The sequence below is a fragment of the Bubalus bubalis genome, chromosome 11 (genome assembly GCF_019923935.1).
Source record: "Bubalus bubalis isolate 160015118507 breed Murrah chromosome 11, NDDB_SH_1, whole genome shotgun sequence".
NCBI lineage: Eukaryota > Metazoa > Chordata > Mammalia > Artiodactyla > Bovidae > Bubalus > Bubalus bubalis.
The window spans coordinates 74,583,378-74,605,454 of NC_059167.1; the positions used below are offsets into that span (position 1 = coordinate 74,583,378).

General features: G+C 43.5%; 1 protein-coding gene across 1 annotated transcript in view; it reads left to right on the top strand.

Moving 5' to 3' along the window:
* The window catches only part of RYR3 (ryanodine receptor 3), a 470,522-nt gene that overhangs the window by 429,363 nt on the left and 19,082 nt on the right, over positions 1-22,077 (top strand). The window contains exons 77-92 of the mRNA XM_044925248.2: positions 1-52; positions 1,031-1,087; positions 2,325-2,424; positions 2,573-2,652; positions 4,081-4,157; positions 6,647-6,720; positions 6,976-6,993; positions 7,414-7,494; positions 7,951-8,039; positions 8,990-9,118; positions 12,266-12,370; positions 14,119-14,200; positions 14,859-16,192; positions 18,266-18,324; positions 19,449-19,620; positions 20,853-20,939. Coding sequence (XP_044781183.2) covers positions 1-52; positions 1,031-1,087; positions 2,325-2,424; positions 2,573-2,652; positions 4,081-4,157; positions 6,647-6,720; positions 6,976-6,993; positions 7,414-7,494; positions 7,951-8,039; positions 8,990-9,118; positions 12,266-12,370; positions 14,119-14,200; positions 14,859-16,192; positions 18,266-18,324; positions 19,449-19,620; positions 20,853-20,939 — 2,596 coding nt within the window. The remainder of the gene's footprint in view (positions 53-1,030; positions 1,088-2,324; positions 2,425-2,572; positions 2,653-4,080; positions 4,158-6,646; positions 6,721-6,975; positions 6,994-7,413; positions 7,495-7,950; positions 8,040-8,989; positions 9,119-12,265; positions 12,371-14,118; positions 14,201-14,858; positions 16,193-18,265; positions 18,325-19,448; positions 19,621-20,852; positions 20,940-22,077) is intronic.

Here is a 22,077-nt window from a genome sequence, read left to right on the forward strand (position 1 = left end):
CAAACTGGAAGACGACCCTTTGTACACCTCCTATGCCAGCATGATGGCCAAGGTACACTTGGTTTACTTCCTGTCATTGCAGTCTTCCTGCTTCCCTTTGACCTCTTCAGGCACATGGAACCTGTCACATTGAGCAGCTAGCCTGGGACTTGGGTCATGGCGTGGGCTCCAGGCTTTGCACAATTCACGTGCTCTGCAGGCAACATTAGTAAACTATTCTACCATCATCCTATGAAAACAATGCTTTACAGAAACAGTGGGGTCTGGTGCCTGGGTTCACATGACGCTTCTCAGCCAGCTTCACAGGGTTGACATCTAGATCATCCTCGAATTTTCACTTGATGCTCAGAACACGTCCAAAGTTCAACCATGTCCCTAGGTGATGGAAATCCAGTACATTTGAAAACAGGCTTAGAAACTAGAGGAAGTAACTAGTGTTCTAGAAGAGATGAAGTGACCAGAGATGATGTTTCTAGGTCACATGGGGTCAGTGGCCTCTGGAATGCCGAGTGATTGAGCAAAACTACTGCTCCTCCGGTGGGAGCGCTTCCTGTCGGGCAGAGATGGGGGTGTGTGGGGGGGTACGGGAGCACCCATTTTTCTGGCAGGTGCTCCGTGGGGTCACTTTGGGATTCACATCCTGGCTTTCCCTAATCTTATGGCCAAGCCTCTGACTCATGTTGAGAATGGGCCGGTTCTTTGCACTCCTATCTCTTGATTTACACCAGAACTTTACAGAACTCTTAAGTAGGAGAGTTCGGGTCTGTGGTTAAACCAGGGACATCTCCTTTGACTCGGTGTTCCCATTTCTCTTTTCTGAACTCCTTGGTAACCACAAAGGTGGTATTTAGAGTAGAATGTTGCCTGCTGGGATCCGAATGTTCTCAGTTTTACAGAGTGCCGAGGTCCTGAGGCGCCTGTGAGTTACAGCCCGTCCCCTGCCCTCACACAGTAGAGCAGAGTCCTGATTACTAGTCCCACCTTTAACCTTACTGTTTGCCTCTTCCTCTCCCGGCTGCGTGGAATCCAGAGTTGTCAGAGTGGGGAAGACGAAGACGAGGAGGAAGACAAGGAGAAAACATTTGAAGTGAGTTCTCACTAAGCTTGAAGCCAGCCAGGAGGGCCTTCAGGGATGGATGCTGGCATCAGCCATGCAGCTCGCCCACCATGTGTGTCAGGCAGCAAGTACGCCGGTCGGCCTGGATGAGCACACGGGCTGTGGTTGCGTCTGTTGGCCTAATGAAAGGTAGCAGGCAGCCAGTAAGCAGATGGTCCTTCAAGTTTGCTCTTGTAGGAAATGTCCTACATCAACCCAAGTATGGTAGCAACAGGGGCCATGGAAGGGCACATTCAAACATTCAAAAGTGAAAACTCACAGCAGGGGATACACTGGATGGTTTTTGCACTATTATTCTATAAATGTACTTAATGGCGATCTTGATTTGGGGCAGTGTGGGACCCTGAGTCTCTCAAAATAAAACTCCATTAGTTTACTTGTACTATTTTATAGACGAAATATTCAAGAGCAGAAGTAAATGAATACAGGGATTTCTCTGGTGGTCCAGTGGCTAAGACTCTGCACTCCCAATGCAGGGGGTCTGGGTTCAGTCCCTGGTCATAGAGCTAGATCCTATATGGTGCAACTAAGACCCAGGGCAGCCAAATAAATACATATATTTTTTAAAGTAAATGGATACAGTTCTGGAAATTTTTGGCTTCTAGCATCTAACATTTGTTAAGTGTGGTCTGAGCTTTCTGGATAAGTAGGCGTATGCTGTGCTCAGATGAATTCCAGCTGAGCCCTCAGCAAGTTTTCCTTTATAACATTGAAAACAAACCATTTTAGTCTGAGGTCACTATTTTTTTTTTTTTTTTTTTTTTGCCTATGCTGGTTCTTCACTGGGGCATGCAGGTTTCTCTAGTTGTGGTACATGGGCTTAGTTGCCCCATGACATGTGGGATCTTCGTTCCCAACCAGGGATTGAACCTGTGTCCCCTGTTTTGGAAGGTGGATTCTTAAACACTGGATCACCAGGGAAGTCCCTGAAGTCTCTTTCTATAATCATAGTGTCACTGGAGAATGGACTGTGTTTTGTACTTATCAGTACAGAAAGTAGAAATTTCAGCATCAAAATGTGAGTAAATTATAGATGGACAGTTTTGGAAAAGTGGGTCGCATCTAAAAATAAACTTCCAAGATCTGTTTTGTTCAAAATTACATGTGTTGCCTTCCTGGGTGAGTAGAGTCTCTCTCTCAACTCATCTGACTACAGTGAATTCTCTGGGGGTAAACAAATCCCCTCCCGCCCTGCTATTTTTTCCAGGAGAAAGAAATGGAAAAGCAGAAAACCCTCTATCAGCAAGCCCGGCTGCATGAGCGTGGAGCCGCCGAGATGGTCCTTCAGATGATCAGTGCCAGCAAAGGTGATTTCAGAGACTTGTGCGTGGGTCCCTTAACTAACACTGACGTGTCACCCTGTGACATGAAGTCATTATTAAGGAATCTGGATAAAGCCCAGTAGATGTGATTTACCGTTTCCTTGGTGATTCCACCGAATCTTTACTTCGACAGGTGAGATGAGCCCCATGGTGGTGGAGACTCTGAAGTTGGGGATCGCCATTCTGAATGGGGGCAATGCCGGTGTGCAGCAGGTAATGGGGGCTCACAGGAGGTGGTGCAGACTTCCTGGGGTGTTTCCAGTTAACAGCTGTCACACTTTGGGGAAGAGAGGTTGACTCTGCTGCATGGATGGCCACCGAGAATCACCTTTGCTGGAGTTCTGTCCTCAGTGGCCAATTACGTTGAGTGGCTGAGAACAGATAAAACCAGGACTGGGAGTTTGCAGACAAACATGTGCTTACTAAAGAGGGGTTATCTAGGGTTCAAAAAGAAAAACATTACGTTTGTTTTATCATTAGGTGATTTTCTGCAAATTTTACTCTAGAGGAAATTTTCTCAGCCTTTGGTTTTTATTTCAACACTTTCATTTATTAGTTGCCTTACTGTGAGCAAGAAGCTTGATCAGTTAAGTGACATTCATAACCCCACACACTTGTTTGTTCAGTCATTCATATTAACAGCTGCTTAGTGATCACTGACTATGTACTAGGACCAGGCTCTCTTCTATGGGTAGAGGATGTAGCAGTGGATCATGAAAATAAAACTCCCTGCCATCATGCATTAAAAGAGAGAACACACAGAGATATACAGTGGAGTGCCTGGCACATGGAATTCATTGAACCATCTGACCTGGAACTGGCTACAGATGATAGACATGCAGTAGTGTCTCCTGAGCACTCCAGGCTCTAGCTAAAAATAAAAGCATCTGTGTGCACAGGAACATGAAATTTCAGACTGTTGGCATTCCCAGGGCCTTTGAGAATTTCCAAATCCATAACTACCACTATTGCATATAATTTTTCCCAGGCTTTAATTCGTCGCAAACCAAATTTCTCATTAAGAACTACAATTTCAAAGGCACCCCTCACTTTCTGTTCTCTTCCTTCACCACCCCATCAGTTGACTTTCTCACAGAGCCCTTTAAAAAAGCTAAGAAGATTCTTACTATGCCAGACCAAGTTCCTAGCTTGCCAGTAACAGAACAGAGGAAACAGTCTCTTTGTGAGAGATACTGTGCTCTCAACTAGCCTCATTACTAGCTAAGCTCCTTCCTCCAATGCATTAAACATTGCATGAGCTGTTCAGATTTTACCTCAGTAACCATAAACATTACTAGAGCCTAGTCCTAGAACCTGTTCCAAAGAGAAGAGGCTTCAAACAGTAGATCTTTGAAGTCAAAGATCTATCGTACCATCAACACCAGTGGACCTTTATAAAATAAAACATCTGCCCTAAGAGATTCTGGTCTTTAAGTAGAGAGTGGGGCTCAGGCACATGAAAGGCTTAAGTCCACAGGTGGAATATTTTCATGCATACCCAGGGTTACAAAACCACCTCCTGAAGCGCACTTGGTGTGCCTGAATGATTGGGAACTGCCATCTGCCCATCGCAATAAGGAGGGTTGATATTTGTGCCAGAGTTTTCATTGTTTTTCCTTTTCAAATGTGTCTCCCTTACAGAAAATGCTAGATTACCTAAAGGAGAAAAAGGATGCTGGGTTCTTTCAAAGTCTTTCTGGTCTTATGCAGTCTTGCAGGTAAATATGGGAAAATCACCCATAGCAGTTTTTAAAAATTATTTACTGTTCAAGGAAAGGGACATGGGATGGGAGAGTACCACATAAATAAACTGGCTTATCGTGGAATTACTGAGAAAAGAATACCTACTTCAGAAGAGGATGGGTATTATTTCTCCAACCTTCAGGATTACCTTCAAATAGCATTCAGAAGGGAAAATGTAACACACACACACACACACACACACACACAGAGGGGAACATGTAACAGACACACACACACACACACACACACACACACAGAGCTTACCTGTCTACATCTGTTTAGTGTTTGAATTGCCCTTACCTCCTTTTTTGTTATGTTGTTTTCTTTGGAGCTGAGTGTGAGTTTCTCTTATTAAACATGTGTACTCCTAAGTCAAACTAGCAGAGAGTGGAAAAGAGGAATACTCAGTGTGACTCAGGGCTCTGTGTTCATGAGATCGATTAGGTACTTTGTTCATCTCTATCCGTAACAATTCTTTGAAGAGATATTTAGTGGGTACATATTTTGACAGACGTACATCCTGATGTGGGAACATTTTGACATTGTCTGAAAAACGAAGCATTAAACTTTCCATTTATATTACCCAGTTGTGTAAGCCTCCCCTCTGACAGATGAACAATAGGTAACCAAAAGTCATAAGGTTACCATACTCGCTTGTTTCAGAAACAAGCCAGCAGTCCTTCTAAGAAAAGTGTCAGCTTATTCAAGATTCATATATATATTGAATCATCTGCAACTCATTCCAAAAGAAGTCAAAGTTATAATTACCTAGCTCATTTGCCTCCAAATAATAATTCTTAAAATTGGAACATTGGTCCAGTTGAAAATTTGGGGGATGGACTTTTTACTTGGTGAACTTCATAATATTGCTAGTCATATTGGATTGGGTAAATATTGTACCCCGGGGTTGTAGGGAACATATCTGAGCTTCAGTACAATCCCTTGTGTTCAGCTCCGTTTTTCCCTCACCAACAGCCAATTCGTTTATTTCAGGAAAAGAAAATGTAATATTGCCAGACCCGACTCACTGAGGATAAAATAGTACATGTGGACTCAAAGATGGCAAAAATCAAGGCAGTTCAGTCCCATATTGTTCATGAAATTCTCAGTTAAATTTCTGAGTTCCCTTAGTAGTCTGTAGCACTTAATATTGCTAAGCTAATTTATAATGATGTCTTAGAGGGATAGGTGACATACTCTTAGAGGCCAACTGAGTCCTACTAGAAGTTTTAAGATATTTTAATGGCTTTTTGCTGATTATAAAAATAATACATATTTGTAAAATAGTGAGCCATTCAAGAAATTAAAATTTGAAATGGGTATTTTGGGATGGAATAAAGGTCAGAAATGTCTGCTACACAGATTGTCTCCTGAATCAGCAATGATGCTTCAAAGCAGCTATGTCCAAATGTCCTGTGTCCATATTCTCCTCCCAAAATTGAAGGATGGTGTTGTATTATTTTTTACAGACCCTTTTTACAGCAGGATCTGGGAAAAACCAACATAAGGGCAATAGGAATTTTCACTTTCTCTGTAAAATTTATCTAAATTCCAGAACATATGTGACTGCCTAAAAGGGGGAGAGGGGTGCTGGATTTTTCCCTAGAGTCTTTTCAAGCCAACAGTCATTTTCTTTGCCCTGTGGTTAAAGAAAGAGAGGAGTTTACAGAATCTTACTGGACTCTGCCATAGGCTTCCCTAAGGTCTGTATTCTTGTGAAACTTTGTGGTCTTAAGTTCTAGGAAATCATTCATACTGTGGAAAGAGATAGACTCTATTAGAGAAACAGAGTGAGCCTCAGTTGGAAATCATACGGTCCTTATCCTCATGACCACAGCTTTGTGGTTGACCTAGGGGTTCCTGGCTAAGCAGGATTTGGTGGTGGTTGTGACTGGGAAGGTTATGGAAGGTGAGGACCCCATGGCCTCTCAAAAGCATTATCTTGGCTATTATTGGCTCCCGAAGCATAGAGTAAAGGAGGTGGCCCTTCAGAATCTGAAACTGTTGCTCTCTCCATGGATATTTATCCTAAGCACTAAAAGCCACAATTCCTTGTGTTTCTCAGGAAAAAAAAAAAAAAAAGTAGATGAATGTGGGAAGAACATGAATTAGTGCAGGTTAAAGTAATCTTTCCCTTAAGAAATCTTAGATACAGGTTATTCCTTCTTTACTTGGAAAGCCTTTCTAAATCTTAAACCATAAGAAAGGACTCCAACTGGACAAACAATGACAGTCACTCTAAGTGTGTCTGACCCCTGTCCTTGCATGTGTCAAGAGCTGTGAGCTCCAGGCACTGCTTGTCACAAACCCGGAGAACCGTTAGACTCAACTGCACTGTAATGTGCAATGTAATTTATGGTAATACAAGCACAGGATATTCTTAGTTGATGGCTACATTGACGTTAAAAACCCATTTTCCCAGTGTGCATAGCCCTGAACCTTGTTTTCTTTCATCTGTTACAAGTGTCCTTGATTTGAATGCATTTGAGAGGCAGAATAAAGCTGAAGGCCTGGGGATGGTTACTGAGGAAGGAACACGTAAGTAACTGACGAAGGTGAAGGCTGCTCTCTTTCCGATTAAAATCCTGGTTAACTATTTATGGTTAGAGTTCCTGCTCACTGCTACTTAACCTCCAAGGACTTGCTCCATTTTAGCAAGATGTTTCCATCCGTAGTTTTGATAAAACACATCCAGGCTGATGTGTTCACAGAACCAGTCTTAGCTAAAGACACTCTATCTTGACATTTGTGGTTTTCTTACTCTGTGTTCTTCTGTTTTTCTCTTTTCACCAGTCATTGTTCGTGAGCGTGGTAAGTTTGAATCTCTGGCCTGAGTTCCTGCCCTGTGTGTGAGTCCTAAGGGATCTTATTTAATTGGCCCAGCACAGACACATTTTCGGCTTGGTGGTTGCATGTTGAGTTTAAGTCAGCAGTCTGTTGTTTAATTAAAGAAGTGTCTTCCATCTTCTAAAGCATGGGTTATGGACTGTGAACCGTTACTGCCAGCAGCCTAGTTGTTTTCCTTCCAAATGCATCCTGGGGCTGACAATCCTAGCTTTGTTGGGCATTGCCTCAGTTCCAATTTAAATTGGCTTTGTCACCATTCATCCAAAGTTCCCTTTCCACACAGCTCTGACACAGTTCCTTTAGCATTTTTGCAGTCATGTGTATCCAAAGGTATTCTGTGTTGAAAAAGCAAACAAATGCTTGCCCATATTCTGTGTTTTCAAGGTGAAAAAGTACTTCAGAATGACGAGTTTACACGAGATCTCTTTAGATTCCTGCAGTTACTTTGTGAAGGACACAACAGTGGTAAGTGGAACACATTGATTCGTCAAGGGGAAAACAACATTCAGGTGCAAAATTATGATTCATTCCGTGTTGCCACCCTTAACACAACCAATTGCTAATTCAAGGACGACAGTTAATCCATTCCTCAATTAAAAAACGCTATGTAACATGAGCTTTAAACTTCACGGCTAGTGTTATTTAGTGCCATCCAGGCTAAGTTGCTTCCAGAACCTTCAGATGTTGAAGTTAAATGCCCGCCCCTTGCTGTCAAGTTCCTCAGAGCTCACGATGTCCAGTTTCTGGTGTCACTGGGATGGGTGGGCTCAGGGTGGTGCTCTGACCACCTGCCAGGACCCAAACAGGGTGCCCTCGTCAGCCTTTCCACATAGTGTGTCTCTTCGGAGCTTAGCTGAGAGGGTAAGACTTGCTCCTCAGGCATGACAGAGATGAGCCCTGACCCAGCCCTGGTGTGCTCAGATTTCCAGAACTTCCTGAGGACTCAGATGGGCAACACCACCACTGTGAACGTCATCATCAGTACCGTGGACTACCTTCTGCGTCTGCAGGTGAGTGGGTGCTGGACGGTGGCACGCCTCGTGTACACTTCTAGAAGCTAAAGACAGTTACAGAAGGCCAGGGACGACTGAGGATACGGTCCAGCCTGAGTGCAGAAGATGCTGTAAGCCATGTGCACACACTCATGGGAAATCAAATACCTAAATGTGAGTTTGAAGACTGACATGATAAGAAGGAGCGGTTAAATACGAAATCTATTATAACCTGCTGGTTACTTTATTTTAGCTGGTGTAAACTTAGCCACAGTGCTCCAGAGCTATAAAACAGCCTGTGAGTGAAAACAGACCTTCACGAGGAAAAAGAGATACAAAAAGTGATGGGAAATGAGTTTACAAGTTTTTAGTGTTCAGACATCACTTGGTTTAATTGTTTGAAGGAAAATCCAAATAATTTCAAGAAGATCTACACAAACATAAAAAAGGATTCTCTTTTCTCTTTGCTAATTTCTCAGCCTGGTTCTGCCACTTGCCAGTTCATGACCTGGAGCAGTCTATGGAGCCTCCTTGTGTTGCATTCTCCTCATCTATAAAACGAGGAGTGTACTGTCTCATTGGGTGGTAGTAAAGATGAAGAGGTTTAATACATGTAATGTGCTCAGAGCAGTGCCTAGGACTGACAGTGCCAGCTAGTATGTTGCTGAGTATTTGGGCGATCATATTTATCTTTAATGTAACATTTTGCATTGTGAATAAATTGTCCTATAACATGGTCACCCAGCTCCGGCTGAACACTGTCCTCTCTTTCACCTGTTCTTTCCTGCGGAGGGGAGGTATCTGTACTTGGGATCAGATGTCTCTGTGCTTTTTCATCGAGTCCCAGGCTCCTCTCATAACAAAGTGGTCACGGAAATGTAGGATGCTCTTGTTCTCTCCCTGAACACGAGATTAAGCTTCACTTACTGATATGTGAGACATACTAAACTCTCCTTGTTTGTTCTTAGGAATCAATCAGTGATTTCTACTGGTATTACTCAGGGAAGGACATCATTGATGAATCTGGACAGCACAATTTTTCCAAAGCCCTGGCGGTCACCAAGCAGATCTTCAATTCTCTTACAGAATACATCCAGGTATGTGCTACGAAATGTTTGCTTGCAATTGAAGGGAACATTTTTAACATTCCCATGTTCTGTATTCCCTGCACATGTGGACTGTGGATCCAGCTCTAGCACTGACAGTATTTCTTATCTATAAACAGGAACCAATAGTACCTACACTCTATGAAAAGCTGTAGTTTATGGACCCCACTATGACTTGTATATAGCATTGTCACACTTGATTTGCATTGATCTAGTTAACATTTTGGAGAAGGCAATGGCACCCCACTCCAGTACACTTGCCTGGAAAATCCCATGGACGGAGGAGCCTGGTAGGCTGCAGTCCATGGGGTCGCAAAGAGTCGGACACGACTGAGTGACTTCACTTTCACTTTTCACCTTCATGCATTGGAGAAGGAAATGGCAACCCACTCCAGTGTTCTTGCCTGGAGAATCCCAGGGACGGGGGAGCCTGGTGGGCTGCCGTCTATGGGGTCGCACAGAGTCGGACACGACTGAAGTGACTTAGCAGCAGTAGCAGTTAACATTTTGCTTTCCCTCCTAGACTGAAATTTTTTTGCAGACAGAACATTTCTTAGGTGTTTTAAAATTCTTCATTTCTGGCATGTGTGGCACATCATAGGTATTCAGTTAAGCATGGAAAGTGAAGCGGAGAAATAATTGATAGTATGGAGGAATAAAGGGACAAATGATCTTATCTTGAGCCTTGATGATAAAAACAGAATTCATGAGAGCCTACTCATTTGTCAGAAATCAGCTCTATGGAAAAGGAACTTCAGAAGCACATAAACTAAGTACAATGAAAGGCAAATCAACAAGTGAATTTCAGGGTGAATGTCTACACCTTACAGCATTTTCTATTACATCTTACAGCATTATGTATTCATTGCCTGCAGTGGTCTCATGAAAGGTACTCTCTCTCTACTGAGGACGTCCTCAGGCAGAATTTACTGTAAAATCAGTAATTATATCATGGTCCTCTCTGATGGAATCTAAGATTTTTTTTAAGATCTATATGATGAGCCAACTGGCACACTCAGATCATATCTGCTTACTGAAATAAACACAAGACTAAGACCTGAAAAGAAGGAGGAGTTCTGGAAGAGATTGATCGGTCTTTACTCAAGGATTGTAAAAACATAGGGAGATATAGCTAGGAACATGTGACCAATCTGAAGTTTCACAGCATGTGAACTACTTGTGAAGATCATTGAGCAGATTGACAAGCATCTGATTTGCTCTCTGCAGAACCTATCCTAAGCTCCAGAAAATTCCATGGAGCACTTAGCCCAAAAGTAAAAGAGATTCACCCTTATTTGGGGTGAATCTGAGATTCTTTAGCAATCCGTTTTATTTCAAAAAAGAATCCAGAGGCGTATTGGGATCACATACCACATGTACATGAACAGTGAATTTTAAACATGCTTACTTGATTTTCAGGCAAAATTTCTCCTGCTCACCTCTTCCCTGGGAATTCAGCCAAGCCTTTTCTAGAACTTGATACTAGAACACTAGTATCAGTGTTCCTTTTGAATATTGATTGCATGATTTGGAGAGTGATTAAAGGGTAGAAAAATACAGGAAAAAGCATAAGGAACATAGGCAGAATGTGACAGAAGACTCAACATATAAAAAATACATAAAATAGTCTCATTGAAGAGGTAGAGAGTAAGATGCTGGCCTAAGAAACTTTGGAAATGAGAATAGTCTGAAAGACCAAAGGCAAGAAGAACTTTACATAAGCAGTTTAGTTGATGAAGTTTTTCCCATGTGGGTATGTGTTAATAATTCTGAAACTGTACATACAGTGGGTTGGCCAAAAAGTTCGTTTGGATTTTTCCATATAATTGTATAGAAAGCCCTGAATGAACTTTTTGGCCAACCCAATATAATGGAAATGAGCCAGGTTTCTCACTGATGAGCAAGCAGAGGAGACTAGAAGATCCCTCTGGGAATGAAGGGGAGTTAGAGATACCCATATGCTAAACTCATGTTCATCTTAACATAGATATAAATGGTTACATATGGAAATATTTATGGATATGTGTACATATCTATTTCTGCTGCTCTGTCAGCCAGGAGGACCTAAAAAAATGATACCCCAGTAGCAGCAAATATAACTAAAGCCCAGTTCTTGGTTCCTAATACCACTCTCCATTGGAAAGAAATAAGGCTCCTTAGAGAAATGGCTGAATCTAGAACTAGAGCAAGAAACATACAAGATGAGCCTGGAAAATCCTATAGTGCAAGAAAATGCTAAAAAATAATGGTGGAGGTATGTCAAAGGGATACAGGAGCCAACTGAAAGAGATCCCAATGGCCAAAATTAGAAAACTTAGAGCTACAAAATAATGTAAATAAAGTAATATTGAATTATAACCCATAGCATAAAATGAATATGTGAAGCCCATACTGATGTAAATAAATGCTAAATAAATAAGAACAGACAACTCTCCATTCAGAAGAATTCCAAATGATTTATTTTTAAAAAGAAAAGAAACAGTGGTTCAATAATGATCTTCAAAAGTAGGGAAGGTTATTAACAGAAAATGCAGAGTGGTCATCAAGTCATCCCTGTTTGGCTTTCAGAAAAGATAGAAATGATATACCTGACATATAGGTTAATGATACGAAAATCCTAAAAGTAGTTTAACATTCATAATTCAGATTTTTTTTTTTACTTGAGTAGATAGCCATGTGGCCATCACATTTAATGAGTAGCTTTGCCTGCAGACAATGGAAACACATGGGCCTCGTTTTCAAATTGTGCTCCTTGGAACCCTGGAGCTCCTCAGAACCCCTCCTAGGCCAAGGCTGGGGGCTGGAGTTGGCAGGAGTACCCTTCAGCCCTTTTTCAACCAGAGCATTTACTTTTAAAATAATGTTCTTTAACATAAGAACAAACGCTAAAGAAAATCTCTGAAAATCACCACACTGTGAAATTCCTAGTGACTTTTCCTAGAAATAGGCTCTTAGGATGGGTTGGGGGGTGGGATGCACACAGTAGAGTTGGGGGAGAAATAATAAGTAACCTGGGAAAATATTGAGCTACAAGATATGTGACATTTGGAAAGAGCTGATGTCAGATGCCCTTACTAAGGCAAATTTCAGAGCAGCTTGTGATGCTTCAGTGAGACAAGAATGTCCTCCTCTCCCCAGGGCCCCTGCATTGGGAACCAGCAGAGCCTGGCTCACAGCAGGCTGTGGGACGCGGTGGTCGGCTTCCTCCATGTGTTTGCTAACATGCAGATGAAACTCTCCCAGGTACTGTGGCCTGTTCCCCGTTCCCCATGTGTCATTGATGTGAAATGCTTAGTCGGTCCCCACCCCCTGGTCTTCCCACTGTGGATGTGGCTGCTTGACCACATGCCTGGAAAAGCCAAGCAGATCAGATCTCATTTGTAAAACGAGGGCCTCAATGGGAAATGGGAATGAACACCTCCTGGGGGGTTCCAGACAGGCTTTTGCATGAACACAGCTTCCTCCTTTGTGTTCCTCCCACCTACCCTTTCCATCATTGCCTCAACAGTTGCTTTTTATGGTGCTGATCCCCTTTGCTTCCTTGTCACTGTTTCACAGTTTATGAACATGATCCACCACCTTGTCTGATCTGTCCAATGTCTGCATGTCTCTAATTCACATCTCCCTTCTCTCTCAACCTTTGCTGCCCCTCTTCCCCATCTCTGCCTTTCCTTCTCACTCCCCATCTCTCTGGCAAGATGAATTGGAATCACTCAGAGCATTGATTACGAACAAATACATGTAGTGTCTGTAGTAGTTGATCACCTCTCTCCATGGCAACACATGCGGGAGAGCTTTAGGATATGTTTCAGGCTGATTAGAGTCACATCGGCAGCATTCATGTAAATAATGTGTATCTAAAATTGTCAAGGCTGTCACATCTGCCTCTCCTTTTGGAATGTGCTATTTACCCCTTTCGTTTTTCCCCTTTTGACTCTGGCCTTATGGGAAGATAGAGTTCTTGGGAGGGCTGCCGGTTTGGCAGTCATACATCCACTGCTGTGTCAACCCCGCAGGGCAGTTGTGGTGCAGAGTCCCTAGAGACAAAATCCTGATCCTGCCACCTCCTCTTGGCTGTCTTCCAGGAAGTCACTTCCCCTTTCTGGTTTTTACTTTCATCATCTAGAAAATATTGGGAGTTAGAATAGATGATGACCTCAGAGGGCTCTTCTAGCTCTAAAGGTCTACACTTCTGTGATGTTTTGTGGATATCTGTGACACCCTCCAAAGGTGGGAGAAAAGCCTTCTGAAATCTGAAGGGCTAGCTAAAGAACTGTGTCCTGGTGAGAGAGCATCTGTAAAAGAAGTGTGGCCCAGAATCCATATTTTTAATCTCACCCTCACATTCCCCACCTCAGACCTTCCAAGGGTTGTTTCCCTTCTGTGACACAGGTATCAAACCCAGAGCCCACTTGGCAATGCCCTTGTCTCCCATGCTGAAATGAAAACCAAACAGACTGGTATCAAAACCATCCGGAGGAATAGCCTCAATAATACAACATTTTAAGGGACGAGTGGTACCCAGATCACCACCGATTAGAATTAGGAGAACCTAAATTAAGAAAAAAAAAAGGAGAACCCATTTGGTGATTGGAACCTTGATAATTTAATTGGATTGCAATAGTATTCCCCAAAAGCTCACTGGTAATTCTTCAGCATGAAAAATGGCAACCTAAGCTACTAGAGATACCTAACGGGTCTTTGGTGGATTGGGTTGTTCAATAGTTTTGGACAATTGGTGTATCTGACATGTTGTGCTAATAAAAGGAAAATTGTAAAGGAACTCTTCTGGATGAGCCCTGTTACAGCGAGCCTCCTGATGCTACAAAGAGAGGATGCTAAGATGTCCGCTTCCACCATGAGAAGGGAGCTCATTCTGGAGATGGACACAGCCTTCACCTGACCTTCCCAGAGCAGGCTCTCCTTGCTCGCTGCCCTGTATTTTGCTGAGGGATCAGATAGCTCAGGGGTATCTCCTGTTTCTGTTCTAGGATTCCAGTCAGATCGAGCTGCTGAAGGAACTCTTGGATCTCCTTCAGGACATGGTGGTGATGCTTCTGTCCCTCCTGGAAGGTTGGGCTGTTTGGTATAACTAGGCATTCACACGACTGTCATTGGTCCGAGCACTAACCGTACTAATCATGCAGAGTATCCTTCTGGCAGGTCATTGATGCCAGATGACATTGGTTAGAAAACCAAATTTTCAGAAACAAACAAAAGAAAATGAGTGAGGGGCACATGGCCTGAAGGACAAAGCCTGAAACCAACTCATTTTGTATCAATAGGAAGCCAGAATGAACTGGGGAAAACCTCCAAGCTTTGCTCTTCCCTATCCTCTCCTCTCCCCATTGCTTTTCAATACATCTGGCTGCCAGTGTGTATGCCAGCCATCTAGTTGGGCACCCTCCTAGGTCTAAGGGGATTAGAGGGGCACCACTTATCCCTATGTGTCCCTGATAATCTGATAACAAAGCCACTGTCCAGGCCCCAGGCCAGGTAAAAGGCACTGGCGTGGCCACCTCCTCCTTCCCTGTGTTTCTTTCCCCCTTGGCTCCTAGTGGTGTAGTCTTTATGGCTTGCTGCTCCCTCCTACCCATTTCCAGATCATCATGGTCAGAAAAAGAGCTGACCAATTTGGGATAGAAGTCTTCTAAAAATATCTGCCTAACCAGTTCCATGATGACTTGGGTTTATTTATGTATCTGTGTGTCTTTTTGAACCTGCCTCACAGGGAATGTGGTAAATGGAACCATTGGCAAGCAGATGGTTGACACACTGGTAGAGTCATCTACCAATGTAGAAATGATCTTGAAATTCTTTGACATGTTCTTGAAACTTAAAGACTTAACCAGCTCAGACACCTTCAAAGAATATGACCCCGATGGGAAAGGAATCATTTCCAAAAAGGAATTCCAAAAGGCCATGGAAGGGCAAAAGCAGTACACACAGTCGGAGATAGACTTTCTCCTTTCGTGCGCAGAAGCTGATGAAAATGACATGTTTAATTACATCGATTTTGTTGACCGGTTCCATGAGCCAGCCAAGGACATAGGGTTTAATGTGGCAGTGTTATTGACAAACCTCTCTGAGCACATGCCAAACGATTCTCGCCTTAAGTGTCTGTTGGACCCAGCAGAAAGTGTACTCAATTACTTCGAACCATACCTGGGACGCATTGAGATCATGGGTGGGGCCAAGAAAATTGAGCGTGTTTATTTTGAGATCAGCGAGTCCAGTCGAACTCAGTGGGAGAAGCCCCAGGTGAAGGAGTCTAAGCGACAGTTCATCTTTGACGTTGTCAATGAAGGCGGGGAGCAAGAGAAGATGGAGCTGTTCGTGAACTTCTGTGAGGACACCATCTTTGAGATGCAGTTAGCATCGCAGATCTCAGAATCTGACTCAGCCGACAGGCCAGACGAGGAGGAGGAAGAAGATGGAAATTCTTCTTATGTGTTAGAAGTGGAGGGTGAGGAGGAGGAGGAAGAGAAGTCTTTTGAGTGCGCCTCTGCATTTGCCATGGCTTGTGCCTCAGTGAAGAGAAACGTGGCCAACTTTCTGAAGAGGGCCACCCTGAAGAACCTCAGGAAGCAGTACAGGAAGGTGAAGAAGATGACCTTCAAGGACCTGGTGAAGGTGTTCTTCTCTTTCTTCTGGACGTTGTTCGTGGGGCTCTTCCACTTGCTCTTCACTATAGTGGGAGGAATCATTCAGGTCCTCTGGAGCACAGTGTTCGGAGGGGGACTCATAGAAGGGGCAAAGAACATAAGAGTCACCAAGATCCTGGGTGACATGCCTGACCCAACCCAGTTTGGTATCCACGACGATGCTCTGGAAGCTGAGAGGGCAGAAGTGCCTGAGCCAGGCATCGCCACGGAACTCGTGCACTTCGTAAAGGGGGAGAAGGGAGATGCAGACATCATGTCAAATCTCTTTGGACTCCACCCAAAGAAAGAAGGTGGCTTAAAGCATGGGCCCGAAGTGGGTTTGGGTGACCTCTCTGAGATTATTGGCAAAGACGAACCCCCTACCTTAGAGAGTACTGTCCGGAAGAAAAGGAAAGCGCAGGTAAGCACATGACTTGTTTCTATCACCTTTCTTTATCCCCAGAAAAAGACTAGCCACTCTACCTTGCAGTCAATACTGATACCAGTTCTCTAGAAGCAGACACTGTATTAGACACCAGCTCTTCCATGATGACCCTAATCTGATAATTCCAGCTTTGTCGTGTCTGAAGAGATGAGACTTAGATGGTTGTCTCAATGTCTAGTTGCTGAATGGTCTTCCAGTTTACATTGTAAGAGTTCAAACAGGGAGATCCATGACCTGCCACTTGCTTCCACACCTTTTCTTAGGTTAGTTTCAAGGCACACAGGTTCATTCAGTAACTGAAAGAGTAGAAAACCAGGTATACCATAAAAGGAGACCTTTCTGATAAGGTCATGTGTCTGCTGTGTCCTGGAAGATCCAGGTATTAGCATACAGTTTAGCACAGTGCCCGGTAGTTTTGTCATGCTGGGGACATTTTCATCCTTGTGCTGCCCCCACTATCCAATTTGGAGAGTCAGTGGACTAGATTGAGTGAATAAGATAGCAAGAATTCAGAGCCCTTTGGCCATCAAAAGTTCTGGATGTTGCAGCATCCAACTCACAGCATCATCCTAGCAGTAGAGTATGGAGTGAAGTGTGAAGAGATCAGAGCCCAAAGACAACCTTTATTCATGAATTACATTACTGTTTACCAAATAGTTGATGTACACTTATCACTCTTTTAGGCTCTGGGAATACAATGGTGAAGGAGAAATGCATTGTTCCTGTAATTTAGTGAAAAAGGTTGACATTGGACAAGTCAGTACAAGTATGGAGAATATGAGGAAGGAGGATCATCAGTGCTATGGAAATGTGTAGAAGAGGTGTGGAGAGTCAAGAAAGGACGCTTCAGAATCCTAAACATTCTGACAGTATTACTTGATTTACTCTCTTTTGCTCTCGGGTGTAACCCAGGGACTAGAGCAGAGTTTGAATCATAACAGGGACTCATTCGAGGCCTGCTATATGCCAGGCTGTATTCCTGGGATATGGGAACACACTGGTTAATAAGAGAGACAACATTTTTGCTTTCATGGAGCTTAACTTCTAGTGGAAGAAGACATCAAATAAATAATTATCATTTGGAGCACATGATGAAATGAATGAACAAGATTGTGTGTTACAGAGTGATTATGGGCCCTACTATAAATAGGATGCTCAAGGCGCATCTGAAAATGTGTCCTCTGAACCAAGTCCTGAAGAATGGCAGGCACATCAAAAATCAGGACAGTCATATTCCAGGCAGAGGATATGGCTTGTGCTACGGTTCTGGTACAGGGAAGCATGTCTCAGGAAAGAAAAGGAGGTCTAGATGTTTGTGTTGGAAATGAGTCAGATGGTCCAAGATGAAGATGGAGAGAAAGGCCATAGTCATAATGGCTTTAAAGGCCTTAGTGTGGAACTTGAGAGCTTCCCTGACGGCTCAGCAGTAAGGAATCTGCCTGCAATGCAGGAGCCATGGGTTCGATCCCTGGGTCGGGAAGATCCCCCGGAGGAAGACATGGCAACCCGCTCCAGTATTCTTGCCTGGAGAATCCTATGGACACAGGAGCCTGGTGGGCTACAGTCCATAGGGTCACAGAGTCGAACATGACTGAAACAGCTTAGCACATGAAGGAGCTTGAATTTTATTTGCAGTGCCATGGTCATCCATCAGAGAGGGTAGGGTAGTGGAAGAGGATTGAAGACGGGGCAGGGATGCTGTCTGATGGAAGCGGGTTCTGGATTAGACCTACCATGACTTGTGTTCCATCTCTCCCTGACCCCGTGGAGCAGTGGGACCACTGCCACAGGGCTCAGGCAATGTCCTAGCACAAATTTTCTCTTTAGATTGAATAATAGCAGGGAGATTTTCAAGCCTGAAATCTTTGATCTCTCCAGAGCCATGTAATGTATAGCAGGACACTTATGTTCTGTGATCCTGAGAACTGCCAAAGCATAAAGAGAGAGAGCCGTTGGGATTTCTGACCATGCACAGTGGCTAGTGATATGGTTCATCATCATGAACGTATTTATTTGAGGAAAGTTTAACTGATTGTTATTTTTGTCTAGGCAGCAGAAATGAAAGCAGCTCATGAAGCAGAAGGAAAAATAGAGTCTGAGAAGGCAGAGTAAGTTCTTGGTAGCTATTCTTATTGCTATGATTGATAGTTCTCAATATTATCTACTATTCTGTGGCTATGGTAAATAGAAAGCTTGAGTTCTGTTAACAAAGGGAACAGATATTGTGCAAGCTTTGGATACATTTCTTTTTTCCTTTTGTATGACTGAGTAATATTCCATTGTGTGTGTGTGTGTGTGTGTGTGTGTGTGTGTGTGTGTGTGTTCATTCCTCTACTTATCACTTCAGTTGCTTCCATATCTTGGCTATTGTAAATAGTGCTGCAATGAACATTGGGATGCATGTATCTTTTAGAATTATTGTTTTTGTTTTCTTTGGATATATACCCAGGAGTGGGATCGCTGGATCATCTGGTGGCTCTCTTTTTAGTGTTTTGAGGAACCTCCATACTGTTTTCCATAGTGGCTGCACCAATTTACATTCCCACCAACAATGCACAGGGGTTCCCTTTTCTCCACATCCTCAGCAGCATTTATTTCTGTTCTTTTTGATGATAGCCATTCTGACAGGTGTGAGACGATAGCTCATTGTGGTTTTGATTTGTATTTCCCTGATGATTAATGATGTTGATCATCTTTTCATGGGTGGATACATTTCTTTTTACCCCAGCTAGACAATAAACACATTGTAATAATTGTGTTCACTTCACAGTCCAAATAGTAGATCAGGGTTTCACCATCTGACCAAGCAAATGATCAAACTCTCACACTTAGCAACTTCATATAATGTTGATGATGGTGCTATCTATTGATAGTGATTACTGAATAACTGCTACACACCAGGCCTTTTGCTAAGTTCTTTTATGTGATACTTCATTTAATTCCTAACACAGACTTGAAATAGGTACTATTGGCAATTCTCATGAAAGCTTAGAAAATAAAGGACAACATTTCTGAAGGGGAAAAATTCGATAAGGCAAATTTCAGAAAGCTACTAAATTGTATATGTACACCTGTGACCATGACTCATCAAAGCAGGAAATCAAGACCTGAGATTCCCGGGCTCAGGGAATGATATGTCTCCCTCCCCTCAGCCCAGATTTCTCTTTAGTCTCCCTGTCAAGGTCAGGCCTCCCTCTGCCCTCTGTGCTGAGGGGCTTTCTCATTCCTGCAGCATGGAAGATGGGGAGAAAGAGGACACAGCCAAAGAAGAAGAGCAGGCCGAGGCCCTGTGGGCGGACGTGACCAAAAGGAAGAAGCGACGGTGTGGCCAGAAGGTTGAGAAGCCTGAAGCCTTCATGGCCAATTTCTTTAAAGGGCTGGAAATCTATCAGACCAAGTTGCTGGTAAGCACTCTGGCGCTGGTCCCACTCGGGTGCAGGCGTTGGCACGGGCAGACCTCAGAGAGGTGGCCACTGACTGTCATTGTTTCACCATTCAATTAGTTGTGCTTCCTCATCTTTCTCATCCCTCTTCCTTGCTGTTGATTACCTGCTTGTCCCTTCTGTGTTGGAGGGAAGCGAAAGCGAAAGTGTTAGCCACTCAGTCATGTCTGACTCTTTGTGACCCCATGGACTGTAGCCCGCCAGGCTCCTCTGTCTATGGAATTCAGCAAGAATACTAGATTGGGTAGCCTTTCCCTCCTCCAGGGCATCTTCCCAACCCAGGGATCAAACCCAGGTCTCCTGCATTGCAGGCAGATTCGTTACCGTCTGAGCCACCAGTTAGAGGGAAAGGAAAAGGGGAAATGCAAGCGCTCCAGCTCCTCTGCCCTGCACTTTCTCCAGGAGGGAGAGCGTTATGTGTGCCCTTGGGGACTTGACCCATGCCAGTCAGAAACTTCAGAAGTAGTGAGATCATTCGGATACAGAAAGAACATTCCTGTCATGTGGTAGGTTGTCATACTAGTTCTCAAAAGCTCTGTTACTCCACAGGTCCTCAGCCCAGCTTGTAGTATCCTTTCTCTGGCGAATTGCCCACTGAGGCCAGTTGTTAAAGGCCGGGACCACAGCCTCCCAGCACCACTGGTGGGAGCCTTTTCCATGGAGAGTGAGCACTCCGCAAGCAGCTACCATTCCTGTCCTCAAGCGCTGGTGTTTCCACTGGGCACAGGAATGGGGAGAGGCAGGGGAGCTCGGGCTGTGACTTTCAAAGGACAAGGACTCTCGGCCATAGTCTGGCTCCAGTTGGGGTGGGAGCTGCAGGGTTCTTCTGTGGGCCTAGATCACTCATAATTTCCAAATTGACTACTTCCTTTGTGGAGTATACACACACACACACAGACACCCTTCATAGCAGCATTTGAGACCTGTGCTAAGGGTATGTTTAGGCATTTGGTTTTCTGAGCTTTAAACTAAGCAGGGTTCCATTGAGCATCATTTTAAGCAGTTTTTAAAAAATCATCATTTTTGATCCCCCACCAAATAAGTCGTAAGGAGGCCAGGATTGTCCTGGATAAGTGGTTACGGAAGAGCAGGACTAGCCTTGTGTAGACCTCCTCTGAGACCCTCTGTGTGAGAGAGGGAAGCTGCCTCCCCTGCCAGCACTCTCCTACTTCTGCTTGTCCTTTTCTTTTCAGCACTACCTGGCCAGGAATTTCTACAACCTGAGGTTCCTTGCTCTGTTTGTAGCCTTCGCTATCAACTTCATCCTGCTCTTTTACAAGGTGATACTTCATTTGGGGGCTATTTGCTGAATAGATTATATACTATTTTTTTTTTTAAGTAAAAGGAGTTATGCTCTTAATTTAAGCAAAAATTCTAGTATCTAAGGAAATTTCTAAGACACTAGCTTCTAAAAAAGGATACTGTCTTTAGCAACGGGGGGAATGGAGAGACAGGTTGCAAGGGAAGCCAGTTAGGGCACCGTTTCAGTCATTCAGGATTGTTCTAGTTGTTACTTAATTCTTAAGATATTTGTTGGATGTCTGCAATGTGCTACACCCTATACTAGGAGCTATAAGGTATTTCAAACTGAATAATAAATACAGTTATTTCTGTGAGGGATAAAAGTAACAGTCAGCCATGATGGCTGACCCATATGTTAGAACTATTACGAAGAAAGAATGAATAGAAGTTGGTTTCTGGATGTGGAGGAGAGGGACTCATTAAGATAAATGGAGATTTTAAACATTGGTAAGTGAGTCTTGTCACTGTAGGTGCATAATAAATGTTAGTAGAATGAATTAATGAATGTCATAGGTCCTGGATTCTTGACATAGTCTTTAACTGGCTGTTGTCACTTGCCTCTCCCCCTTCCTATTTAAAAACCACAGATCTAATTTGTATAAAACATGCTCTTACCCACATCAGTCTTGCATTTGACAAATAAATGGCTTGCTCTTGCCCATGGTAGAAAAATGGAACTGTGTCGAAGGGCATGGTGAAGCCTGGCTTTAAACACATTGAGACTGAAGTGATTCAGACAGGCAGGCAGGTGCAGAGAGCCAGCGGGCAGCGGGACCCGCAGGGTGGCAGCTTCAAAGGCGCTGATCTGGGAGTCCCTGCGTGAGGATGGCTGTGACGTTAACAGCCCCTAAGAAAGAACAGAAATATTTTGTGTGTGTTATGTGTGCACTTGTGCACACGTGTTTGTCTTAAGTCTCCTCCCAGGCCATAGCATTTCAAAGATTACCTCCTGCAGCAAAGGGATTGTAGAATATGTAGTAAGACATTCCTAACTTTTAAATTTGGGGCTTATTTTCAAGAGCGAGGATTTGTCTCTTAAAAATATTGTAGGAATAAAATACTTAAAAACCTTATTCACTCCTCAGGTAATATAGACTCACTACTATTTGTACAGCA